Consider the following 22,007-nt stretch of genomic DNA (forward strand, 5'->3'; position numbering starts at 1 on the left):
TGTATGTATGTGTGTGTGTGCATGTCCTTTTGAGATGTGATTAACACCTGATGAAGTCACATGTGAATTTTCTAATGCATTTCCAGTTAAGTTTTCTGACTTTTAGTTTTCAAATGTATCAATAAATTGGCTTTCTCTATTTGCTCTGCTTGATACAAAAATTGAGAGACAGGTGATCATGAAAAGAGTAGAGCTGTGAGAAACTCATCCTTGAACTCTAAGACCCGATGAAGCTCAAGAGAGATTGTTAGTCAAGGTAGTAAATGGTAAATTTAAAATGCCAAATGCTTCGAAAAGAGTGAAAAGTATGTCACTTTGAAATTTTTACCAGGAGGCAGTTAAGAAATCAAATTTTCATCCTAGGAAAGATTAAGACTCATAAATTTTTGGGACAGTTCATGTGTTTCTTGCAGTTTTCTCGAGTTTGATCTTATATATGGTAGCTAATCAGGTACTGTTAAAGTGGAAGTTTTTGTGCATATCCCACGACCAGAAACAAGCACAAAGAATATAAGCATACAAATACTTTTGCTTGTCATCTAATGTACTAGTACCCTATGCTAACATCTTGATTCCGCAAATTTGAAAATACATGTATATACATGAAATTCTTAACTTGGCAGAACGCAAAAAATTACTTGCGAGAAAATATGTTTGTGTGTAATTGTGAACACTTGTGTGATTGCATGACAACATGGATGTGCAAAGATGTGTGTGTTTCTTTACCTTATCCCGGCATTACCCTACTCTGTGATTTGATATCCAGAGATAAATAAAAGAAAAGTAAAAAACAAACAACAGCAACAACAACAACAACAAAATTGTGTGGAATGTAATACTTTCCACAGTGTACTTTAAAGTAAAGATTGGCATTTCATGAAACTTGTTGGTCCTGTGGAGCAAAGCTAGATGTCAGATTTACCTAAATTGCAGCAAATATACTGCTTTGAAAGGATTACGGCTGTGAAAATATTAGCTTTTGAAGTTTAAACATAGACAAGAGTGCAAATTAGGAATTCAAACTTCAAAGATCCGTTCGAATCACCACAGCAACATGCTTCAGAAAGGCATAAACAGAATGAAGAACAAAGAAATATATGTTTATGTGTATTTTTTTTTCTAATTTCAAAATATTCCTTGACCTGAATCTGCTAGGATGTGATGAAGATATCAAATTCCCAACTTTTGTCTAACATATACTTTACTTTTTTTCACCAAATCACTTTACCAATTGATACTCTTCATTTGGTGCAATTTTATCAGGTTAACAATGTGACAAGATGCATTTGAGTGTATGTAGAAAATTATCATTAAAGGACAAGTCCACCTTCATATACATGTGGATTGAGTGAATGCAACAATATTAGTTAAGAACACATCAGTGAAAGTTTGAGGAAAATCTGACAATCCGTTCACAAGTTATGAATTTTTAAAGTATCTGGGCAATCACTGCTGGATGAGAAGATTACTACAGTGTATGATGTCACATGCATACAATGATATAAGGAAAATACAAAGAGAGTTTCACAAAACTTTATTTTTTTTTTTTTATAAAGTGCACATTTCTTCAACTTATTACTGATGTATGTTTAGGGTAATATTACTCCCCTTTTCTTCTGAAGGAGAGAAGTCTAGTGTTCTATTGTTATTCGAGAAAAGTGAAAATATGTTGAATTTTCTTTATACTTCTTTATATCCTTGTACACATGTGACATCACAAGCTATAGTAGTCTTCTCATCCCGCCATGACTGAGCAGAAACTTTAAAAATTCATAACTTTTGAATGGATTGTCCAATTTTCCTCAAACTCTCATTGATGTGTTCTACTAATATTGCTGTATTCACTCAACCCACATGTCTGTGTCACTCAACCCACATGTATGTCGGTGAACTTATCCTTTAAGTGTTGTTTTATAACGGCTACTGGTTTAGATGCACTAAATTGACTACTACTGAGAACAGTGCAATAAAAAGATGTCATAACAATAAACAATAAAAAGATGTCATATTGGAAATAACTTGTATCAGGAACTAATTTGTAACAGATTCAGGATAACACTGCTATATACTGTGATTAATGAGACAATCATCATGATTCTTATAAGAAAATACAGTACTCAGAGCACTAACAAAGAAAAAAACAAACAAACAAAGATTTAAAACACATACAATAATTCTAAACTGTTCAATGTCGGGGGGGGGGGGGGGACTATAAACTCAAAGACCCAGTTTTATCAAGACTTATACTGCAACTGATTTTAAGTCCAGGAAATCAAGTACTGTACAGTGTATAAGATCATAAATCAATTATAACCTGCGTGATAAAACAAGGCCAAGATATGTTTTCCACATCAGTGAAGTTTGATGAAAAGTGCAAGGACAATCTATTCAGAAGTTATGAACTTAATGGTTGAAACTATGATCTGTCGTTGTTGGATAAGAAGACTACAACAATTTGTGATGTCATAATAGGGCAAATATATAGAATGAAAATAACATGCAACATATTTTTTTTCTTTCTTTCTCTTCATAATTACATGTCAGAGCACTTAACATAGGCCTTCCTCTCACAATTATGGTATAAATGGGGGAGGGCGTGGCCCGGGAATGAAAAATAGTAATAACGAAAAATAATAATAGGGAGACTCTTATAAAGAGCTCATTCTACTTAAAAAGATACTACAACTTTGTATAATATGCATCATAAGTCAAAGAATTATTTACTTTCCATGTAAAATGAAATGTTGTGCAATTCTCTTTATATTTTCTTTGTTTCTGTCCCCCTTTGAACATGATTTAGATGTATAAATTGAATACACTTTAAGTGAGCACTTCACATCTTAAGACTTCCTGTATGTTGCCTTGAGCGCGCGTCGCCTATCAGACACTGGAATCATGGGTTGGGTCTGGTTAAAGACTATGATGTGCGTGCGGTGTAAATGGGTGCCTCGTTCCGTTTTATTCTGTGTTACATAATATATACATTCATATAAACGGCTATTATTTTGCATTGAAAATAAAAAAAATAATATAGTAAAGCATATAAAATTTGTATGTTTTATGATGTATATTTATTATTTTGTGTAAATTTTAGTTTAAAAAATGAACAATTGCTGACAAGCCTGACACTTGGAAACCACCGACGCGCTGCTCGGGTAAGCTTACCGTAATACTCCGGGATTACCGTAACATTATCATATTATTTGACTCTAAAGGAAACCTGATTTTTCACAATGACAGTTGAGGACGAAAACGCAGAATCTTCTTCTTCAGCTCAGAATGTGAAACGCTCAGCAAAACGACTGAATATTGTTATCCAATGCGCTGTAAGTGGCGACACGAGCCGGCTGCTCGAGGCTTACGCTAACGAAGAGGACCCCTACCACGACCGGGTGGAGAGTCAGATCAATTCCGTAGACGAGGAGGGCCGTTCTCCCGTCGAGATTGCGGTTTCAGAAGGACACATTGAAATGCTCAGGCTTCTTATAGAAAAGGGATCGGATATGAACACAAGAAATGAGAATTCAGGGAGATCTCCGCTGGATATGGCATGTATTCTGGGCCGAGCAGATGCTCTTCAGGAACTTCTGGAAAAAGGAGCTGATGCCGATATTGCAACCAGTCGAGGTACGGTCCCCAATTTATAAATTTATTTGTGATTGGCCATGCTACACTGATGTACAGTGCAGTACCTAGGCTATGTAAACTACACAATTTCTGTATGTAATGAGACTGTTTCCAAGTTTGGCTCAAATTCACGAAGGTGGTTTATTAAGTTCATACTTCAGACCATGGTTTACGGAAATTTCTTCTGCATATATTAGATCTACGTTAGACGTCTACAGACTCTAAGAATAAAAGATCTAACGTTAGAGTCTATAGTATTGATGCATGTGACACTAATGTTAGTAGTAGTAGTAGATCTACTGACACTGACAGATTGCGTATGGTGACAGGAGACTAGTCTACTGAAAAATGCTTTTACTGGACCTTGTTCCACTGGTAGTAGCAGTACTTTTCAAAGCAACAATTTTTTTTTAAAATTTCCCTTTGATAGAGGTCTTAAACATTGTTCTAATGACTAATGTAAATGTTACATCTGGAATACATGTCCCCCTTTTTTTTGTAACCCACTATAGGGGCCTACTCTCATCCCACTGTAGACTGCTCTATCTAGTTCACCACATAATAAATTCAAAAATTAAAAGGAAAGAAAAAAGTCAATGTCTTATAATGTGAAAGGAAGCTCTTAAGCATTGCTTTTATTTCTTGTGTGGTACTTGTTTCCCTTCATATGTTTGTGATAAAAGAATTGGCATAGATTATGGTCAACCTAACATATTCTGGCTGACTCTAATCTTCAATATATTTTTAGGTTATTAATGCATATTTTGTCATATCTGCGATAACAACAACCAGCAGATAATAGCCCGCTGTCATTATGAGCAATACAAAATAAGCACTTATGCCATTGCTGTGTTTGTCACCTACCAATAATCCGTTTGTTGTTGGTCGTCCTTGTTCCTTTGCCAGGTTACACTGCCCTCCATCATGCTGCAGCATGGGGTCGGAAAGATGCCCTCAAGCTTCTCGTCAAACACGGAGCGTGTCTGACAACCAAGACTAGTCATGGGGAGCGAGCACGGGATACGGCGTTAAGATACAAGCATGAAAATTGCTCATATTACCTAGACTGGTCTGGTGAGTTTACTGAAAAGCATCCATAGCCTCTTTATGTAATTCTGTCTATTTCTACATTTTTTTTTTTCCAGTTTGAATAGGCAGGGATTTGCATCAGAGGCAGTTTCCAGGAACTTTTCTCCTTCATTGTTGAGATACAGTATAACATGTGATGTACTAGTATTAGATTTTGAGAAGGAGACATGTACACTGTAGATTCCTATCTTACAGTTTGATTATGTTTGTAATTATGTAAATCAAGAAGATGACAAGAATGATTACACATCTATGTAAAGATTATGACTGACACCAAATGCAGTGCACAGATTTTTAGACTTTCCTTGAGTATTTTTTTTGTGTGTGTGCGTGTATGTGCATTTTGTGTGTGTACGTGCATTGTGTGTGTCTCTGTGTGTGTGTGTGTGTGTGTGTGTTTACTCCTGCTGAACTTAAAGGGTTATCTTGAGTTAAAATGTGTGTAAGTTCAGCATTTGACACTATCAAGAGTAGTAGCATACACATTGTGTGCTCTACATACAATTGTAGTACTGGTAAAAACTTAAAATCTTTTACACAGTTCACTTTGATAGCATTTTGGCAAATTCCAGGAGAGGGGAGAGAAACTTTGTATGTGCATCTCTGATACATCAAAACTATTGGTTCATCATTTACCCTGTTAAGTAACAGGTATTCTACGAAACTGCATGGCAGTGTATGCAGTTGATAGTACTTCTGTATTCTCACACTTCTCTAATCTCATGTGTAGAAGCAAGAAGGAGTCTTGTTCAAATACTGACAGAAACAAAGGAGACGATTGAAGATCCTCAGAAACTTCAGGGACGACTCTCAAAGGATGAAAAGGTATCCGAGTTTCTCTTCTCTCATGTAGTGAGAATGTTACATTAAGATGAGCTGCATTCTGAATTATAACAACAAAACAAATGAAAGAGATTCACCGTGAGTGATAATACTAATTTGATGTTAGGAAAACGTTTGACAAATTTAGAGCATATTCTCAATAGTGCATTCGTTTTCTTTAACAACCTTCATCAATTGTACACGAGAGATTGTGCTTGACTGGGCTTAAATCCACTAGATAATCAATGCTTAGGATCTGTAATTATCTTTCAAAATATCGTGCAAGCCATTTCTCATTCTGAGCACTTTTTGAAAGTGTACACAGACAAGTATACAAGTACATTTCAACAACATGAAATATATAGATGTTGAATATGTTGATGTTTGTACCTGTATGTATGCAACAAATCTCATTCTGTTATCTACAATTGTATCTATTCCCATCTTCTCTCTTTCTGTATCTATTTAGTTATTTACTAATTAGTCAGTCATATTTATTTGTTCATTCATTCATCCACTATTTAATATTCATTTATCTACCTGTCTATGTATCCATCCATTCATTTATTCAATCAGTCAGAAATTCATTCTATCCCTTCTATCTTTGAAGGTTGTGAATCCTTTCATTCTTTATTCTTCACCATGAGTGTATTTTCTCCTGCTTGCTGCCTAGATGACAGGCCTTAATGTGTGCACTGACAAACAAGAATGGCTGGATGCCACCAGCAGCCCATCAATTGAGGACTTCCGGAAGCAGGAGGAGGACTTGAGGACCAGCCTTGAGGCCATCCTCATCAAGCTGTCAGAGCCTCGTAAGCAACAACTCTCCTTTACACACTTCAGTCTTTCTGTCCCATCCACATCCCTTCTATGGCAAAAATGATTAAAAATGTAGTCAAGCAAAATGAATACACAAAGCAGAGACATATGATGATTGTTTCTCTTCCTGTCCACCTTTTACCTAAGAAAAATCCCTGCATTCATGTAAATTTTCTATGACTTCTTTATATCTCACTATTGGACTAAATGCTGAAGTTGAAACCCATCATGCCCTCTGGAACTTTGCTGTATAAATAATCATCTTGTCAGTACTAAGAACAAGCAAGTCTGAGTTTATCGCAAATCCTCTACCGGAAAATAAAATAAATGGAAGTTGAAGTCGTTGAATTTGAAAAGAAAATCAGAAAGAAATTTACAAAAAGTTACCAATTTCATACAGAAACAAGAACATACTATCTTAAAAATGTGTTTTCAATTCAAGGTTAAGTCACAAATTCAACAATTCCAGATCTGTCGAAAAAATTTTGCAGTGAAAACAATCAAATAGAAATGAAACACTACAGTGCCAAATATCAAATGATAATGTTTTAGCTATTAGAACATTACGAATGAATAGCAAAAATAATGATAAAAAAAAAATACTGCAATAAACCACAAAAATGTAGTTCCTGAGACTTGATGGGTCAAAGCAATCACACAATACAATTAATTTGGATAAATTTCCATGTGAACAGGTCAAAACAAAATGAACTAACGAGAAGTGATGTTGATAAACTAAGGCATTTGGACTGTATTTCCTGTGCAGGCACCATGGACTACTGAGTTATTTTATCCCTATAGATGAATTTTGCACAGTATTGGATGTTGGAAGTATTAGTAACATCATTACCAATCTGCTTCCGTTCCCACAGCACCTGAGAAGCCACACCGACGGTGAGCAGCATCATAAACACTCCGGTAGTTCCCCTTTGACCAGTGGCTACGGCAGAGTTCTGACTGCACGTTTGCATCTTACACTGACCACAGGAACTGGTCAGTGCATGTTGCCCTTTGAAGATGCCAGTTCTGTACTCACACACACACTTCTCACATAGTCTCTGTATTCTATTCTTACTGGACTGTACCTCAAAATTGTGTCAACACAATGCATTTTTGTACACTGATTTTCCAAGATGTATGGAAATGCATCAGTTTCTTAATGGATTCCTCTTTGTACATAGAGTAATTTGTAAATATGTGAAGAGTCCTGTATACTGTAAACAGTTGTAAATAGTAAATCTATCATAAGTCATATATGAACCACCTTGCTGCTAAAGCAGTGTATGTGCTTGTGTAGCAGTCTGTTTGTTTGTTTTTTTAATTAGATTTAATTTTTAAACTGGTGTACAATTATCGAGATTTCTGAAAGTCTCTTTAATATATTTTGCCACAATGTAGGTTACATTTTATGCCTCTTTGTGGTTTGATGATGCCTGAGATGTTTTCAGCAATTCCATCTAATAGTCCAACCATTTATTAATGAAGAAACCATTTCTGTCACCTCAATGTCAGCACAAGTTTGAAGTGCTATATTCTTGTAGAATTACATTTTGAGGTCAAAGGACCAGCTATGAAAACCTTATGGACCAAAATTTTGCATTTTTGCAATAATTCAAGAAACATTTAACTGAAGAATGTTGGACCTGCTGGTGAGACATAAAGGAATATGACAATATGGCTAACTGAATCGAATTTAATCCTAGATGCTAACCATTCACAACGATAGGACACTATGAAAGACAAAAAGCACATAAACTGCATGGTTATACATTATCACATTTAATGTGTATAATAGATATGTAAGTATGTATTCATCATTGCAGAACATTTAACCGGCTGTGAAGCCAACAGCAAGAAACTTACATCCATTTTGAGAAAGATACCTAGTACATTTCAAGTTTGTTAACTCCATCAAATACATTGCATGAATGTACATGTCAAGAAGAAGAAACATACAGTCTGTATACTCCCTAGTCATGGTATACCACTAGCACAGAACAAATGATTCTGAGCGATATAACATCACAGCATTGTGGTTTTTTATGTATTTTGTTTTTAATGTATTTTGGGAAATAATGTGGAGCACCCCATGCGAAGATGATGCTACCCAAGTTTGGCTAGAATGTCGCTCGGCCCTTGGACAACACCCAATATTGTATAATGTGAATAAAATGTACATCTACGTTGCAATTGTAAATGAACTGTATCACTCATTCTGTGTCATCTCTGAACAATTTGGTTCATCAGCATGAAAAGAGGTGAAATTACAGATCAACAATATTCATTGTTGCCTTGCATACAACCATGCACATAATAAAAGCTCTCTGTAGATAGTTATATAGGAGTAGTGAGCAGCTGTTAATTAATACTGATTGTTCAGACAGATAATTTAATGCAATACAATTTTTAGATTAAGAATACCTTATATCAATTCACTCCTATTACAGAAATCGCAAGAGCCAGATTTTCTCTTGATGATTGTGATGTTGCAGTTCCAAACATCTTACAACCTGCAGACTTTAGATAATCCCTTAAATGCTAACTTGATAAACATCCGAGTAGTGTTTTGTCTCACAGTTTTTCAAAAGTTCAACACACTATTATAAGTCGAGGCTTTGGTTGGAAGATCATGACAAAATGAAACAAAAGACAACAAATCAAATTTCAGTCTTGGTAGGTAAGCATACAGCATCAACGGTTTTTAAAGGTGTAGAAACTCTAATATAACTTAATTGTGAAAACCCCTACTAAGCACACAAAAAAGTAACATTATACACTTGTACACGAAGGAACGCAGCATACGCCATAGCCCGTGAAGGCAAACTAGATTTTCTAGCATGACATGTAAACACATACAACTGGTAATTCTATCGATAAAAGTTGTTCAAATCATAACAATTTTCTTTCAAAAAAAAAAGAAGAAGAATAAAATAATGGAACGGCAAGGATATTTCAACTTAACAAAGGCCACGATGATAAAAATCAATTTCTAAATACAGTATCTACAACCGTGTTTGCCCCACTGCACAAACATTTGAAAACAAATCATTAATGGTTTTTATTGCTCTCAAAACTAACTAGTGCAAACTCATTTCACATTATTAGCTTTCTTTTTTTTTTCATTTCAATTCAAACAACAAAAAGCATAAACATTTGAAAACAAATCATTAATGGTTTTTATTGCTCTCAAAACTAACAAGTGCAAACTCATTTTACATTATTAGCTTTCTTTTATTTTTCATTTCAATTCAAAACAACAAAAAGCATCGAAATCATCAAATACCACTAGTTAGCACCACAAGTAGCCCATATATATTTAATAGCAAAATTATTCATAGCCTCACGACACTACTTCACTAATACACCGAAGAACCCATGCTTTGCTGCAAACAAACTCAAACTTTGGTAGGTTCATGAGAAGAAATTGATGTACTCTGTAACACATTTATTTGCTACACCTGTGATCATCACAATGTTCTCTTTTTCTCAATGAGCCTCACATGTCGGTCTTGTGCTTAAAGTGTTGTGCCTTTTCCTGCCCTACGGGATCTGCTGGTAACAAGCCTTGGAATAAATATACCAGTAGGTGGCATTGTCCTGGGTTAATGGACAGAAGGGTATTTGTGCTGAACAAAGTACCTAAACTCATGTAATGCTCTTCTAAAACAAATTGTGCTGTGTGTACATTTTATCAGTATATGCTTATACACATGTATTTATGTGTATGCACATGCTGTTGTACACATTTGTATGCATGTATGTATAAAAATGTGTTTATTTCTAGGGTATATGAACATGTATGTATTCATCTATCTCAATGATGGAGACTTAAATATATTTTTCACACTGGGTTAATGAAGTATGTAGTATCAGTCCATTTGTCCACAAAATGCATCTATTGTACCAAAATATCTAGCTGCACAAAACTTGAAAGCAAAAATACGCAAGATTCCAGACAATGTGGAAACAAGATCCCCTCATTATACAGTACACTTGTCAAGCTTTCTCTTTCAAATGCTTACAACACACTCATCTCAACACAAGAATATTACTCACTCTTCCACATATTGCTAGAAATGATGCAGACATTTCTTGGTCTCACTCATCTCAGTATTCAAACTGAACCAAGTCAGACACTGATTTGTAGAAACACCGACTTTCACAATCTCTCACCTTACATCAACACGACACAGCAATCGTAAATCTATGCACACTGTATGCTATATTTGCATCTTCAACTGTAACCTCTCCCTCAATTTCATCACTTACATTTCATTCAACTGCGAAGATGGTGAATATATCCTTGAACCTTTGATAACGGTGTCAAGTCACTGAGCTCTAATGGAGTGTACTACTGCACTAATAACTAACACACCTGTAACATACATTGTATGTGAAGTTCACCTCGCGTGAAACAGTTCATATGGATGGAGCAAAAATGGTATGCATAAACCTTGACCTTTGACCCCTGACCCACGACACACGCAGGATCTTGCTTAACAGTCCTCACAACAGCAGAGGGTATAAATCTCATGAAGTGCTAATTTCATTCAATAATCTACTACCTATAGTAACCTGGTGGTTACTATACAAAGCCCACGGAGACTTTATCATCTTGTAGGGAGTAGGTTGAATTAAGCAGAACAGTAGAAAAATTGCATTTAATGCTGAAACCCCCCCCCCCCCAATAAAAAGTATGTGAGACATTTGTTACGGATATGTAATATGAGGTCTAAAAACACCTGCTGCATATTTTAGATCCACTGACTGCAGTAGCTACAGTATGTACATGTATCATAGACCAAGAGAGTGAGTGGCACATTATAATGTGCACTGTCTTTTTCTTTTCTTTTTTTTTTTTTTCCAGTGGAATGTTACAAGTAACTATGCCTGTTCACTAGCATGCCTTTCACTATCTACCAAGTCATCCATCTACTTTGAGTCACAGTAAAAAGTTCATCACACAGTAGTCTCCCAACATGAGTTTGTGCACTGTATGTGAAATCACATCCATTTCATGCAATAGAATGAGTGTTTGTATACTAGCAAAACACTGACATGGGCAGCATAGAACACAACGAGAATGACGATAGTATGTGTTCTGTCTATCATTCCGTCAAAAGGTCATAATCTTATTGATTACACCTCAAATTGTGAATGAATATATCTTCATCAAGTGTTTTAAATTACATTCTGGTATTTACTCTGAGAGAGAGAAGTAGTACTCAGTACTGGTACCCTGAATATTTCACTGATATCTTCCACTGCATAGTGACAGAAATGCAATACTCAGTAGTTGACATTTCCTTCAGTACAATTACCATACATGGCATAGCATCTGTTATCTATTCTCCCTGTATTCCTAAAAACACATACATGGAAGTAATCGCCCTCTTTACAATAATGCCCAAAAAGGAAATATTTAATAGTAAGTCAAGTTTAAATTTCTTCTCATTTGAACATCAGGCTCTTCCCTGCCAACCTTCTTTCTCAGTTATTAGACACACTGAAAATCTAAATTTCATACACAGTACACAGACACAGTTATTCTTGGCAGCAAAACAAGCATCAGAGAGTGAATCTCTTGACAATACCAATTAAAAACATCACCTATGCCTGAATTGCATCATTCTATTTTCTGGCAGTTTATGTGACATGGGGTTTGTGCGGGCTTGACAGTCACATAGTCTACCTCACTGCACTCAAAAAATCACAAAACATCTACCATGAACCTGTGTCAGCATCCATCCAGGCAGTGTTAGTGCCAGGAAGTTGCTGTATGTACTACCTCATGGAACACCAGGCATAGATACAACGGCTTGAACCTCTCCACCTCCCTAGCTTCACTCCGAGGGGGAGCTCTCGCTGCGTGCCCGTCGATGCCTCAAGCCCTCCGCCTTTCTCCTGGCCGAGTGAGCCGACGACTCTGACGCTTCGATCTTGACTCCGCCCTCCTCGTCCTCTTCCTCCTCTTCTCCCCCGTCGTCCTCGCTGGACACGCCCAGCGAGCCGATCACGGTGCTCGGGGCCGAGATAGACCGTGACACCTCCTCGCTCGGCGTGTTGGGGATGTCGGAGGCAGTGTTCATCTCTGATGCAGACTCTGCCGTCTCCATGCCAACGTCCGTGTCTCCACCGGTCCCTCCCACTCTGGCATAGTCCACCTCATCTTGGAAGAATACAAATGCAGGATTTTACTGGTATCAATCTAATGAAAAAATCATACACTGATATCACATACACTGATTTTTTTTTTCTTTAATTCACTCTGCTCTATGCAACATCATCAACAAAATAAAAATATGTATGAAAACTAACTGCCATTCCTTATTAAATGATTCTGAAATGCTTCAAATTTTGCTGACTAAATTATGTGTGACAATGTTTCAAATATTTCATACTATGATAAGGCTTTTATGTGTTTACAAATTCCGGACATGCTAGCCCGGTGCTCTACTGATTGAGCTATAGAGAGCCCTAGTTCAGTGTTTGTCCTAGAAACCCTAAATTCTCAATGCTCGGATGGTCAGAAGCTATAGCAGTGAGTTTGTGTGTGACACACACGCACACACTTAAACCTGGCATAAACCCAAATGATAATTCAACTTGGGGATAAATGCGAGGGATCACCGAAGTGATGCAGCTTTTTAATTATGTAACAAATGCAGACAGAAAAGAGACAATATGAGCACATTATCAACATCAGTTCATCTTGATTTCACTAATGGCAGATACTTGCTGTAGCTTTTTTGTCTTCTTTTTTTTTTTTTTAGTCTTTACTTTCACAGTGATGCTTCATGGTAATCACTTAAAAGTACTTTATAAAATGGGTTCAAGAATGTAGCCAATTGGAAGCGCTGAAATGAGTCACGTGTGCGTGTATAAATTTCTCACTAACATGCACGGCCTGACGTCACAATGTTTACACTAGCAGTGCGCACTCAATCAGTTGTTACAAGTGCGTCGCGCGCTACTATACGTGCTGTCAATCCTGTAAACAACTTCTAGTTCCGGCTGCTGGCTGGCCTTTCTTGTGTGCATAACATGTGTGGCGTACGTATACTCTTATACGTACAGTACTTATATGTGCGGGATTTCCGAGTGCGACGTGCGTAAATGTTTGGGACAAACATCTTCGGACATCTTGACTCTTGAGCGAGTGCTACATGTAGCTGACTGGTATTGACCCACAAAGGTGCGTGAAAAATGCTGTTAGTTTTCGACCCATTTTATAAAACAAATGATGCACAGGATTATTTCGTGGCGTTAGTGGAGATGCAGCTCACTCTCGGGTATTTATAATGTAGTGCAACATGCACTTGGCTTCGCCTCGTGCATGTTTCACAATTGTAAATACCCTCGAGTGCGCTACATCTCCACTAACGCACTCTATCCTGTGCATCATTTGTATAACAGTGCACTCCCGTTACAATGAACACGGTTATAACAAAATTCCGGTCACAATGAAGTTCAGGCTGCAACATCATCCACTCTATGTCTTTTATTGTTTATTTGTTTGGTTACAATGAAATTTCGATAGAATGAAAGAAAACTACTGGTCCAGAAGACTTTGTTACAACGTGAGTCCACTGTACCTTGGTTCTGTGCTACCTCCACTTACCAGGATCTGGGATGACCTGTTTGTGGGGTTCCATCCTGGTAACCAAGGCTGCTAGGTCAGTGAACCTTGGGTGCATGTTTGGGAGTCCAGGCTGTGAGACAAACGGTATTCACAGAAGTTTACATTACATGGTGTTCATCTCACACCAGTATCAAGATAAGTATTGAGACAGTGAAACATTTTGTCAGGTTTGCCTATGGAGAAGTCTTGTGATGTTTTCCAAGCCAAATATTTCCTTGTAAACAAATGGCAAATTCCGTCAACCTTGCCTTAGTTGAATCTATTTGGACTGAAGAAAAAGCTTCTTATGAGGGATTAAAATCAATAGAAAATAAAGAGAGGAGGACTTGAAAAGACCTTCGACTTTCAGGTAATCATTCGGCTTATGCCAGATTGATAATAATCTCATTGCAATTAATGGTGTAGAATTTCATATTTCATGCAATACCCACAAAACAGATGACTATTCAATACAAAATATATACGATACAAAAAATGTGCAAAATGTGATTAAAGGAAGAAGTGTCATAGAACTGGATACTATGAAGGAGCACTATGCTAGTAGAGAAGCTAAATTTGATGGTACATGTTTTCATAGTTCTGACCAACCTGTATGCTGTAACAGATGATGATTTTTGTTGTCATAAACACGCAGAACATTCAACATCAGCAGATGAAATGCTTTTTTGGATAAGGTTGCATGTTCCTTGACTTTGTTTTGAGACTTGAATTTCCCTCAATGGAATTAAAAACAAAACAAAACAACAACCTTGGGATGGAACAATCTGTACACCCCCCCCCCCCCCATCCATTATCATCTACACAAGGAAAAACAATGAAATATAAAAGTCCTTAGTGAAGTAGCCTTTGGATAAGGCCTTGCACTGCTTACAACACACAAACCTCAACATGTCTATGAGATAGACTAATGCACCATGATCAACAGTCTTCATTTGGCTGAAACAAAGAGTGAATCCTACCGTACAAATTTCCGAGACAACATTACGATGCTGGTTTGTCAACAATGAAACCGAGCCGACGAGCCTGTACCTTTCCCCGTTTGTGGATGCCAGCCGATTTCTCCGAGAGAAGGGCCTGGAGGTAGCCAGACTTCTTCCAGCCACCAAAGACTGTCATACCATGGTGGTAGCCGATGTCCAGGAGCTCTTTATGCCGATGGAAGGCCAGGGTTTTGAAGCTGGATGAAAAAAAAAAAAGAGAGAGAGAAAGAGACAATGAAACAGAGAGAGAGAGAGAGAGAACAAGTGAAGGGGGGAGGGGAAGGAAGAGAGAGAGAGAGAGAGAGAAAGAGAGACCATATAAAACAGTATATGAAATTAAAATCCAGCCCAAGTAAGCATGCCCATGGTTTTTATCATGGCCTCTACTAAAACCCTCGCCTGATTAATTTGGTGTTTACATTGATGTTGAACAATTTTTCAATCAGCGTTGATACAAACAATCCGATGCAAGAATTATTTGACAATTGAAGTTTTGTACGGGTTATACACATTATGGAAGTATAAACTTTATTGAATTAACTGAATAAAGAAAGAAACATACACATAAAACCAAAAATGAATGATAAGGTATATCATCTTCAATACATGCTCTCATGGATGATATATGCTTCTATTTGATATCTAATTTTAATCATAACAAAATCCAGTTTCAAGTCATTTTAATTGAATTTCATGGATATTACCACATACAAATAATGCAACCTTATCTTGTGAATTCATCTGTACATTTAGGGCTCAAGTTGATCATAAAGATTATCAAAGCTAACTCTTCCACTTTATTGCAGAAATTGTCACTTTCACAAACTAACCCATAGCTTAAAGGAATATTGAGTGAACCGCAAATTAATTCTACCAAAGGTAACAAATCTCAAGGTCCATTGGTTTATCATTTTCAAAATCTCACGGACATCAAATATATGAACAATATGGTATGTGGTCCATGAACTTGTTAACTGACGAATACAAGAAACCTTTCCATACAGCTGCAGCTCGGCAAATAATTTTTCCCACTGTCACATTCTTTGACACCGTTTGTGCTGGCACTTCACAAAGCTGGAACTTTTGAAACTCTTTGGTAGGTTAACCCGTTGAGGATGGACTGATTTTGCTACAACATGCATTTTCCATAGACACCTGCTCGAGTATACTTGGGACTCATCTTCAACGGGTTAAACTAGACTACAGTCTGAGGTAGGACAAATTCATTCAAGAGTAACACCATCACGGCCCTGCACAAGAGCTACAAAGGCATCTCTGCTATTAAACCAAGCATGAAAAAAAGGACAACTTAGTTTGTGAAAGTGACATTGAAAATTTTTTGACCAGAACAAGACTTCAAAGAAATATCAAAATTAAACAGTTCAAAGATCACAAAACTCAGAATATTCTTGAAAGACAAGTGATAAATCACGATAAAGGGTTTAAAGTTCATCATTGTAACACAGAGCAATAAAAACATTCATTTTTTGTGAGCACCCCCCTCGCTTGGAATCACCTCCCAGCAAGTGATCAACAGCCCATCTCCAGAAGTCTTCAAAAGCAAGATAGAAAAAAACCACCTTCGCTACGATTAATTTAGTTCGCGCCCTCTCTCCCCGCTGCACTATACCACACGGTCCGGCAGCGTATTGATCCAGATCCAGATCCAGAGATGCATCGATTGGCAGACAAAAAGAGGAAGGGTAAAATGGAGAGGTATTCATGGCAAAACCATGGAGGTTCAAAAGAACTACCACGGAGATAACTACATGTAGTCTGCATCTCAACAGGCAAAAATCTCCCCTAGATCAAGGAGGTGAGAGTGCATTCTTCACTGACGAGCCTGGATGTCTTAAAACTATTAAACTGTCAATGAATAAAGATTACCTAATCCAAATAATCCTCTTAAACCATACAGTGTCACCACGGCCTTCCTGTTGAAATGAGGCATACTGTTACACCTGAGTGGGCTAGCTAGTCTATACAATTAGGTCAAGCTTGGATGAGTTATCACTGAATGGTATTGAAAAAGTTTGGAAAGTTAAGCTATGTGCCTGGGAACACACAGGGTGAAGCTTGCATTGAACCTCTGGTAGAATGAAGAAGGGTTGGTGGTTCTGTTGGGGATGGGTGACTTTTGGCACCCCTACACATGACCCCAGAAAGGAAAGCTGAGAGGGGGGTCAGACTTCAACATCTGTCAGACATGGAGAGCAAGCTGGCAAGAGACTCCATGAACTGCCCAACTTGCTACCACGCCCAAATACAACTGCCCCGCCCCCCCCCCCCCCCAAAGTGCGAGGGAGTGGGTGTCAATGAATCGGATCCACACAGGAGTCGGTCGATTCAATGCAACCATGCACTGAAGGGGGCAGCGCCCAACGGAAGCCTGCCAGTACGGTGCACTAGAAAAAGACTGCTCAATGCATCATGAGTGAGTGCCCTGATCTCAAAACCACCCAACAACATGGACCTCACACACCCTACCCTTGAGGATGTAACTTGGAACACCTAACTAGAACACCTCAAGGACATTATACTTCACTTCCGCTGCCTCATACGAAAGAACAAAAAAGCCCCGAATCCTAAAAAGGGAATGTTTCACTCACCTGTTAATGGGAGGCCTGATGTACTCACAGTAGTCACTGGTTTTGACTTCCTCTAGGGTCTTCATGGATGATACATAGGCGAGACGCGACTGGATCTCATCCAGTGTGGGAACCTGTCACACACAAACAGTTCAATACATAGAAATACAGACTGACATTAGAGTTCTACACCTCACAATGTCTGTACTAGTTTATGAAAATACAGACTTTTATTCTTGCTCACAACTATATCATCAGCTGAGAACCAGAAGGGCACTATTACATTCTAAGATTTGAGCATATCAAAGTAAAAATGGACAATTAATTTTCATGAAATATATAGCTTACAAGTGTATCTTATCAAAAGGGTAGATTTATAAGCATTGTTTCAAATTTCAGGTAGAGTAGCACCCTTGTGGTTTTGATTTTTAACACTTTACTGAAAACAAGGAAAAGTAGAAATTACGCGGTGCGTAAAATATGTCCCCGCCGGAAGTAGCATTTAGTAGCAAAATGTACAATATAGGTAAAAAGATCAAGGTCAAAGGTGAAAGAAGTCAAGGGTCAAAATTCTATGTAGAAGTTTTGAAGCCCTCACCTAGTGCCATCACATAAAGCAAACGGAATCGAAATCGGGTTAGAAATGACGAAGGAGTAGCATTTTGTAGCCAATGTACAATATAGGTAAAAAAATCAAGGTCAAAGGTCAAAGAAGTCAAAGGTCAAAATTCTGTGTAGAAGTTTTGAAGCCCTCACCTAGTGCCATCACATAAAGCAAACGGAATCGAAATCGGGTTAGAAATGGCGAAGGAGTAGCATTTGGTAGCAAAATGTACAATACAGGTCAAAAATCAAGGTCAAAGGTCAAAGAAGTCAAAGGTCAAAATTCTGTGTAGAAGTTTTGAAGCCCTCACCTAGTGCCATCACTTAAAGCAAACGGAATCGAAATCGGGTTACAAATGGCGAAGGAGTAGCATTTGGTAGCAAAAAAGTACAATATAGGTAAAAAATCAAGGTCAAAGGTCAAAGAAGTCAAAGGTCAAAATTCCGTGTAGAAGTTTTGAAGCCCTCACCTAGTGCCATCACATGAAGCAAACGGAATTGAAATCGGGTTACAAATGGCGAAGGAGTAGCATTTTGTAGCAAAAAAGTACAATATAGGTCAAAAATCAAGGTCAAAGGTCAAAGAAGTCAAAGGTCAAAATTCTGTGTAGAAGTTTTGAAGCCCTCACCTAGTGCCATCATATAAAGCAAACGGAATCGAAATCGGGTTACAAATGGCGAAGGAGTTGCATTTTGAAGCAAAATGTACAATATAGGTCAAAGGTCAAGGTCAAAGGTCACAACTGAAATTCTGTATAAAGTTTCAAAGCTCCTATGTAGTGCTATCATATAAAGCAAACAGAATCAAAATCGGGTTAGAAATGGCGAAGGAGTAGCATTTTGAACATTTTGATCACACACGGACGCACGGACACACGGACGCACGGACGGACACACGGACACACGGACGCACGGACGGACACACGGACACACACACGTACGGAGCCCGTTTCATAGTCCCCTGCTCGAACTCGTTCGGCGGGGACAATGAAAATAATTCAAAATTGACACCATAATGTACAGAAGATCGAGCTTTACAACATGATGCTAATAGTTCAATACCCCCCAAATTGTGATAATGCCCTTCTGGTTCTAAGCCAACGATATCTAACTTGATTAAAGATAAAGATTGAATATAACACTTTTAAATAATTGAACAGGTCACTCCAGGCAAGGATATAAAGAAAATACACTAGGTCCAACATCATATAACATGCTGGCTCTCAGAAATTGCAATTCCCATGGGCTGTTACAAGGGATACACACAGGTAAAAAAGGGCAGAAAAAGGCAGAAACGACAAACAAACAAACAAAAAACACTAACTCTAACACATCATTCGATTTCCCACATAACACTAAGTACATTCTACATTGCCCTGAAATTTTATGTTGCATATTTCTGCATTGAACATTTTAGAATTAAAAAAAAAAAAAAATCCTTATCCTCTCTCTCAAAAGGAGAAGAGAAAAAGAAACTAGTTTGTCATGTGGTTAATGAAAAGATACATTCCAAACCACAATAAACAAGTCTGCTCATGAAACCAGTCCACACTGAAGTCTTTATTTTTTTAATATCTATTTATTAGTTTTTTTTTGTGGTCTGATTTGAAGTTGCACTGCCAAGAAAGAATTAAACAATACTGCCAGACAGCACTACTGACTGGGGAGAAAAAAGAGACAGCACAGTCTTACCCTGACGGATTCTGTCCATGGGTTCCACCGTTTCCATAGCAACCACCATCCGGACAGCTCGTCCCCATAGTTGGTGATGCTGGAGGTGTCCTCGCTTCCGACGTCGACAGCGATGATGGTGGGCACTCCCATGGCGCGCATGATGTCGGCTGCACGGTTTTTTTGGCATGGATAAAACGTCATGAAGTCAAATGTGCTTGATGTTCATTACTCTTTTCTGACACAACATATCCAGACCAAGAAATCTGTTTTGTTTTATCATATTGCATAACAAAAGTAAAAGCATAAAGAAGAAGGTGCTGATTGGTGATCAATCTTTCACATTTGGCAGAGGAGATCACATACTGTAAAACCAGAGATTTTTGCATATTTTTTAATTTTGCAAATTTGGCGAGAGCCAAGATTTGTGAAATTAAAATGCATGCTAAAGTTGTGAATGCCAGTCACCATCTGCAAAATTTTCATGCCGCTAAAATATCTTGCTTTACAGTAGTTGAGACCAAGACAAGCTTACAAGTTTATCTACACTTTGCTCCCACAACTACAGCCAAACTTGCTAATTTAAAATGCATGGTATCACCTGAATGTATTAACAAAGTTACGATACACACGCTTTTTTTCAGCCAGAAGGAGAAACGAAAGAAACTTCACCTGGAAGATTGTTGACGTAGCCCCCATCCAAGAGAAGATGGCCATCCTTGGGATCACAGAGGGGCGGGAGGTACCCCGACAGGGACATACTGGCCCTCACGTACCTCCACAGAGAGCCTGAGAGAGTAATGATACCACTCAGTCAGGTGAGAAACAGAAAGGCTTTATAGATATTTGTTAAGCTCAATGTTAATGCCAAAAAAGTTTCGTTTAATTGAATTTTTTCACATATGGGGGGGGGGGGGGGGGTGGGAAGAACAAGCACAACAAGGTCTTGTGTAACTAATCAAGTCCTAGAGAACCCAGACCTGAACTTGGTCACTTGCATTCCAATTATTACTACAGTGCACTCCCATCGTAACAAACATGTTAAAACAAAATTCTGGTTACAACGAAGTAAAAATTCAGGCCACAACATTATCAGCTCTATGCATTTTTATTGTTTATTTGTTCGGTTATAAATGAAATTTCGATATAACGAAGGAGAACTCCCGGCCCCGAGGACCTTATTATAGCAGGAGTCCACTGTATTCATTGTTGGTGTTCGACAGAGCAAAACAAATAATCATTCTTTTCTGCCCCTTGTTCATAATACGATTTGATTTTAGTTGAAAAATTCTCAAATGCCTTTGAATTCCAAATCTACAAATGATTCTTCACCTTGCAACATATATTACGAGATGAAAGCACCTGGTTCTCTCTCAAATTGCCAAATATTTGGTAAATTCATTTGTGGAATACACACACATTTAAAAAAAAGTAAGCAGTTACATTACATAACTAATTTTTCTGTAACATAAGATATGGAGTAGAATTCACAGTGGCTACTTGAATGATGATTAGATGATAATTTCTACAATAAAAATCATCCCCAGATTTGACTTCTTAACCTGTTAACCTGTTAAGGACGATTTGATTTTGCTACAACATGCATTTCCCATGGACGCTTGCCCGAGTATACTCGAGACTCGTCCTCAAAGGGTTAAAGACGAGCTGACTTTGCTGCAACAAATATTTCCCATAGACACATACTCGAGTATACTCGGGACTAGTCTTCAACAGCTTAAGTTGCAGAGCTCTGCTTGTTTTTTTCTCTGTTTGACTCCATCAGCTTTGGGAATCACTGATCTGCAATAATGACATGGAGGTGGGATTGTTTTGTTGGGGGGGGGGGGGATAGAAGAAATGAGATGTTATAGGTCTTACCACTTGTGTGCAGTCTGAGAGCGTACGTGGTGATGTCGGTGGTGATGGTGAAGTATGGAATCCACAGATCCTCAATCTGCTTATCACCAAACAGGCCCCTGATAGACTTGTTGAAGTTGTGCCCTGTATGACGTTAGTACACAAAAAAATTGAGCAATTTACATCATGACGAACACAAGAGCAGGTGCTATATACCTAAAAGTTGAGCATTTTAAAGATATCTGCATGTAAATATGACGGAATGCAAGTTATCACAGATTTCCAATAGAAACTTTGGTGTGTGTTTGG

At 37.9% G+C, this 22,007-nt stretch overlaps 2 protein-coding genes across 2 annotated transcripts in view; one reads left to right on the forward strand and one right to left on the reverse strand.

The window, feature by feature from the left end:
• The first annotated feature begins 3,143 nt into the window (after positions 1-3,143).
• Positions 3,144-8,656, forward strand: LOC140240737 (ankyrin repeat domain-containing protein 45-like). Its single transcript, XM_072320500.1, has 5 exons — positions 3,144-3,627; positions 4,534-4,701; positions 5,447-5,541; positions 6,212-6,350; positions 7,230-8,656. Exons 1-5 carry the CDS (start codon positions 3,234-3,236, stop codon positions 7,253-7,255), a joined length of 822 nt encoding a protein of 273 aa, XP_072176601.1. The 5' UTR covers positions 3,144-3,233; the 3' UTR covers positions 7,256-8,656.
• Positions 8,657-11,986: 3,330 nt separating this feature from the next.
• The window catches only part of LOC140241222 (patatin-like phospholipase domain-containing protein 7), a 36,124-nt gene continuing 26,103 nt past the window's right edge, over positions 11,987-22,007 (reverse strand). Inside the window, exons 25-31 of the mRNA XM_072320974.1 lie at positions 21,720-21,842; positions 20,514-20,630; positions 19,863-20,011; positions 17,589-17,701; positions 15,029-15,176; positions 13,979-14,069; positions 11,987-12,526 (exon numbers count right to left, since the gene is read on the reverse strand). Coding sequence (XP_072177075.1) covers positions 12,201-12,526; positions 13,979-14,069; positions 15,029-15,176; positions 17,589-17,701; positions 19,863-20,011; positions 20,514-20,630; positions 21,720-21,842 — 1,067 coding nt within the window. The 3' untranslated portion in view covers positions 11,987-12,200. The remainder of the gene's footprint in view (positions 12,527-13,978; positions 14,070-15,028; positions 15,177-17,588; positions 17,702-19,862; positions 20,012-20,513; positions 20,631-21,719; positions 21,843-22,007) is intronic.

Source organism: Diadema setosum, chromosome 17 (assembly GCF_964275005.1).
Source record: "Diadema setosum chromosome 17, eeDiaSeto1, whole genome shotgun sequence".
Taxonomy (NCBI): Eukaryota; Metazoa; Echinodermata; class Echinoidea; order Diadematoida; family Diadematidae; genus Diadema; species Diadema setosum.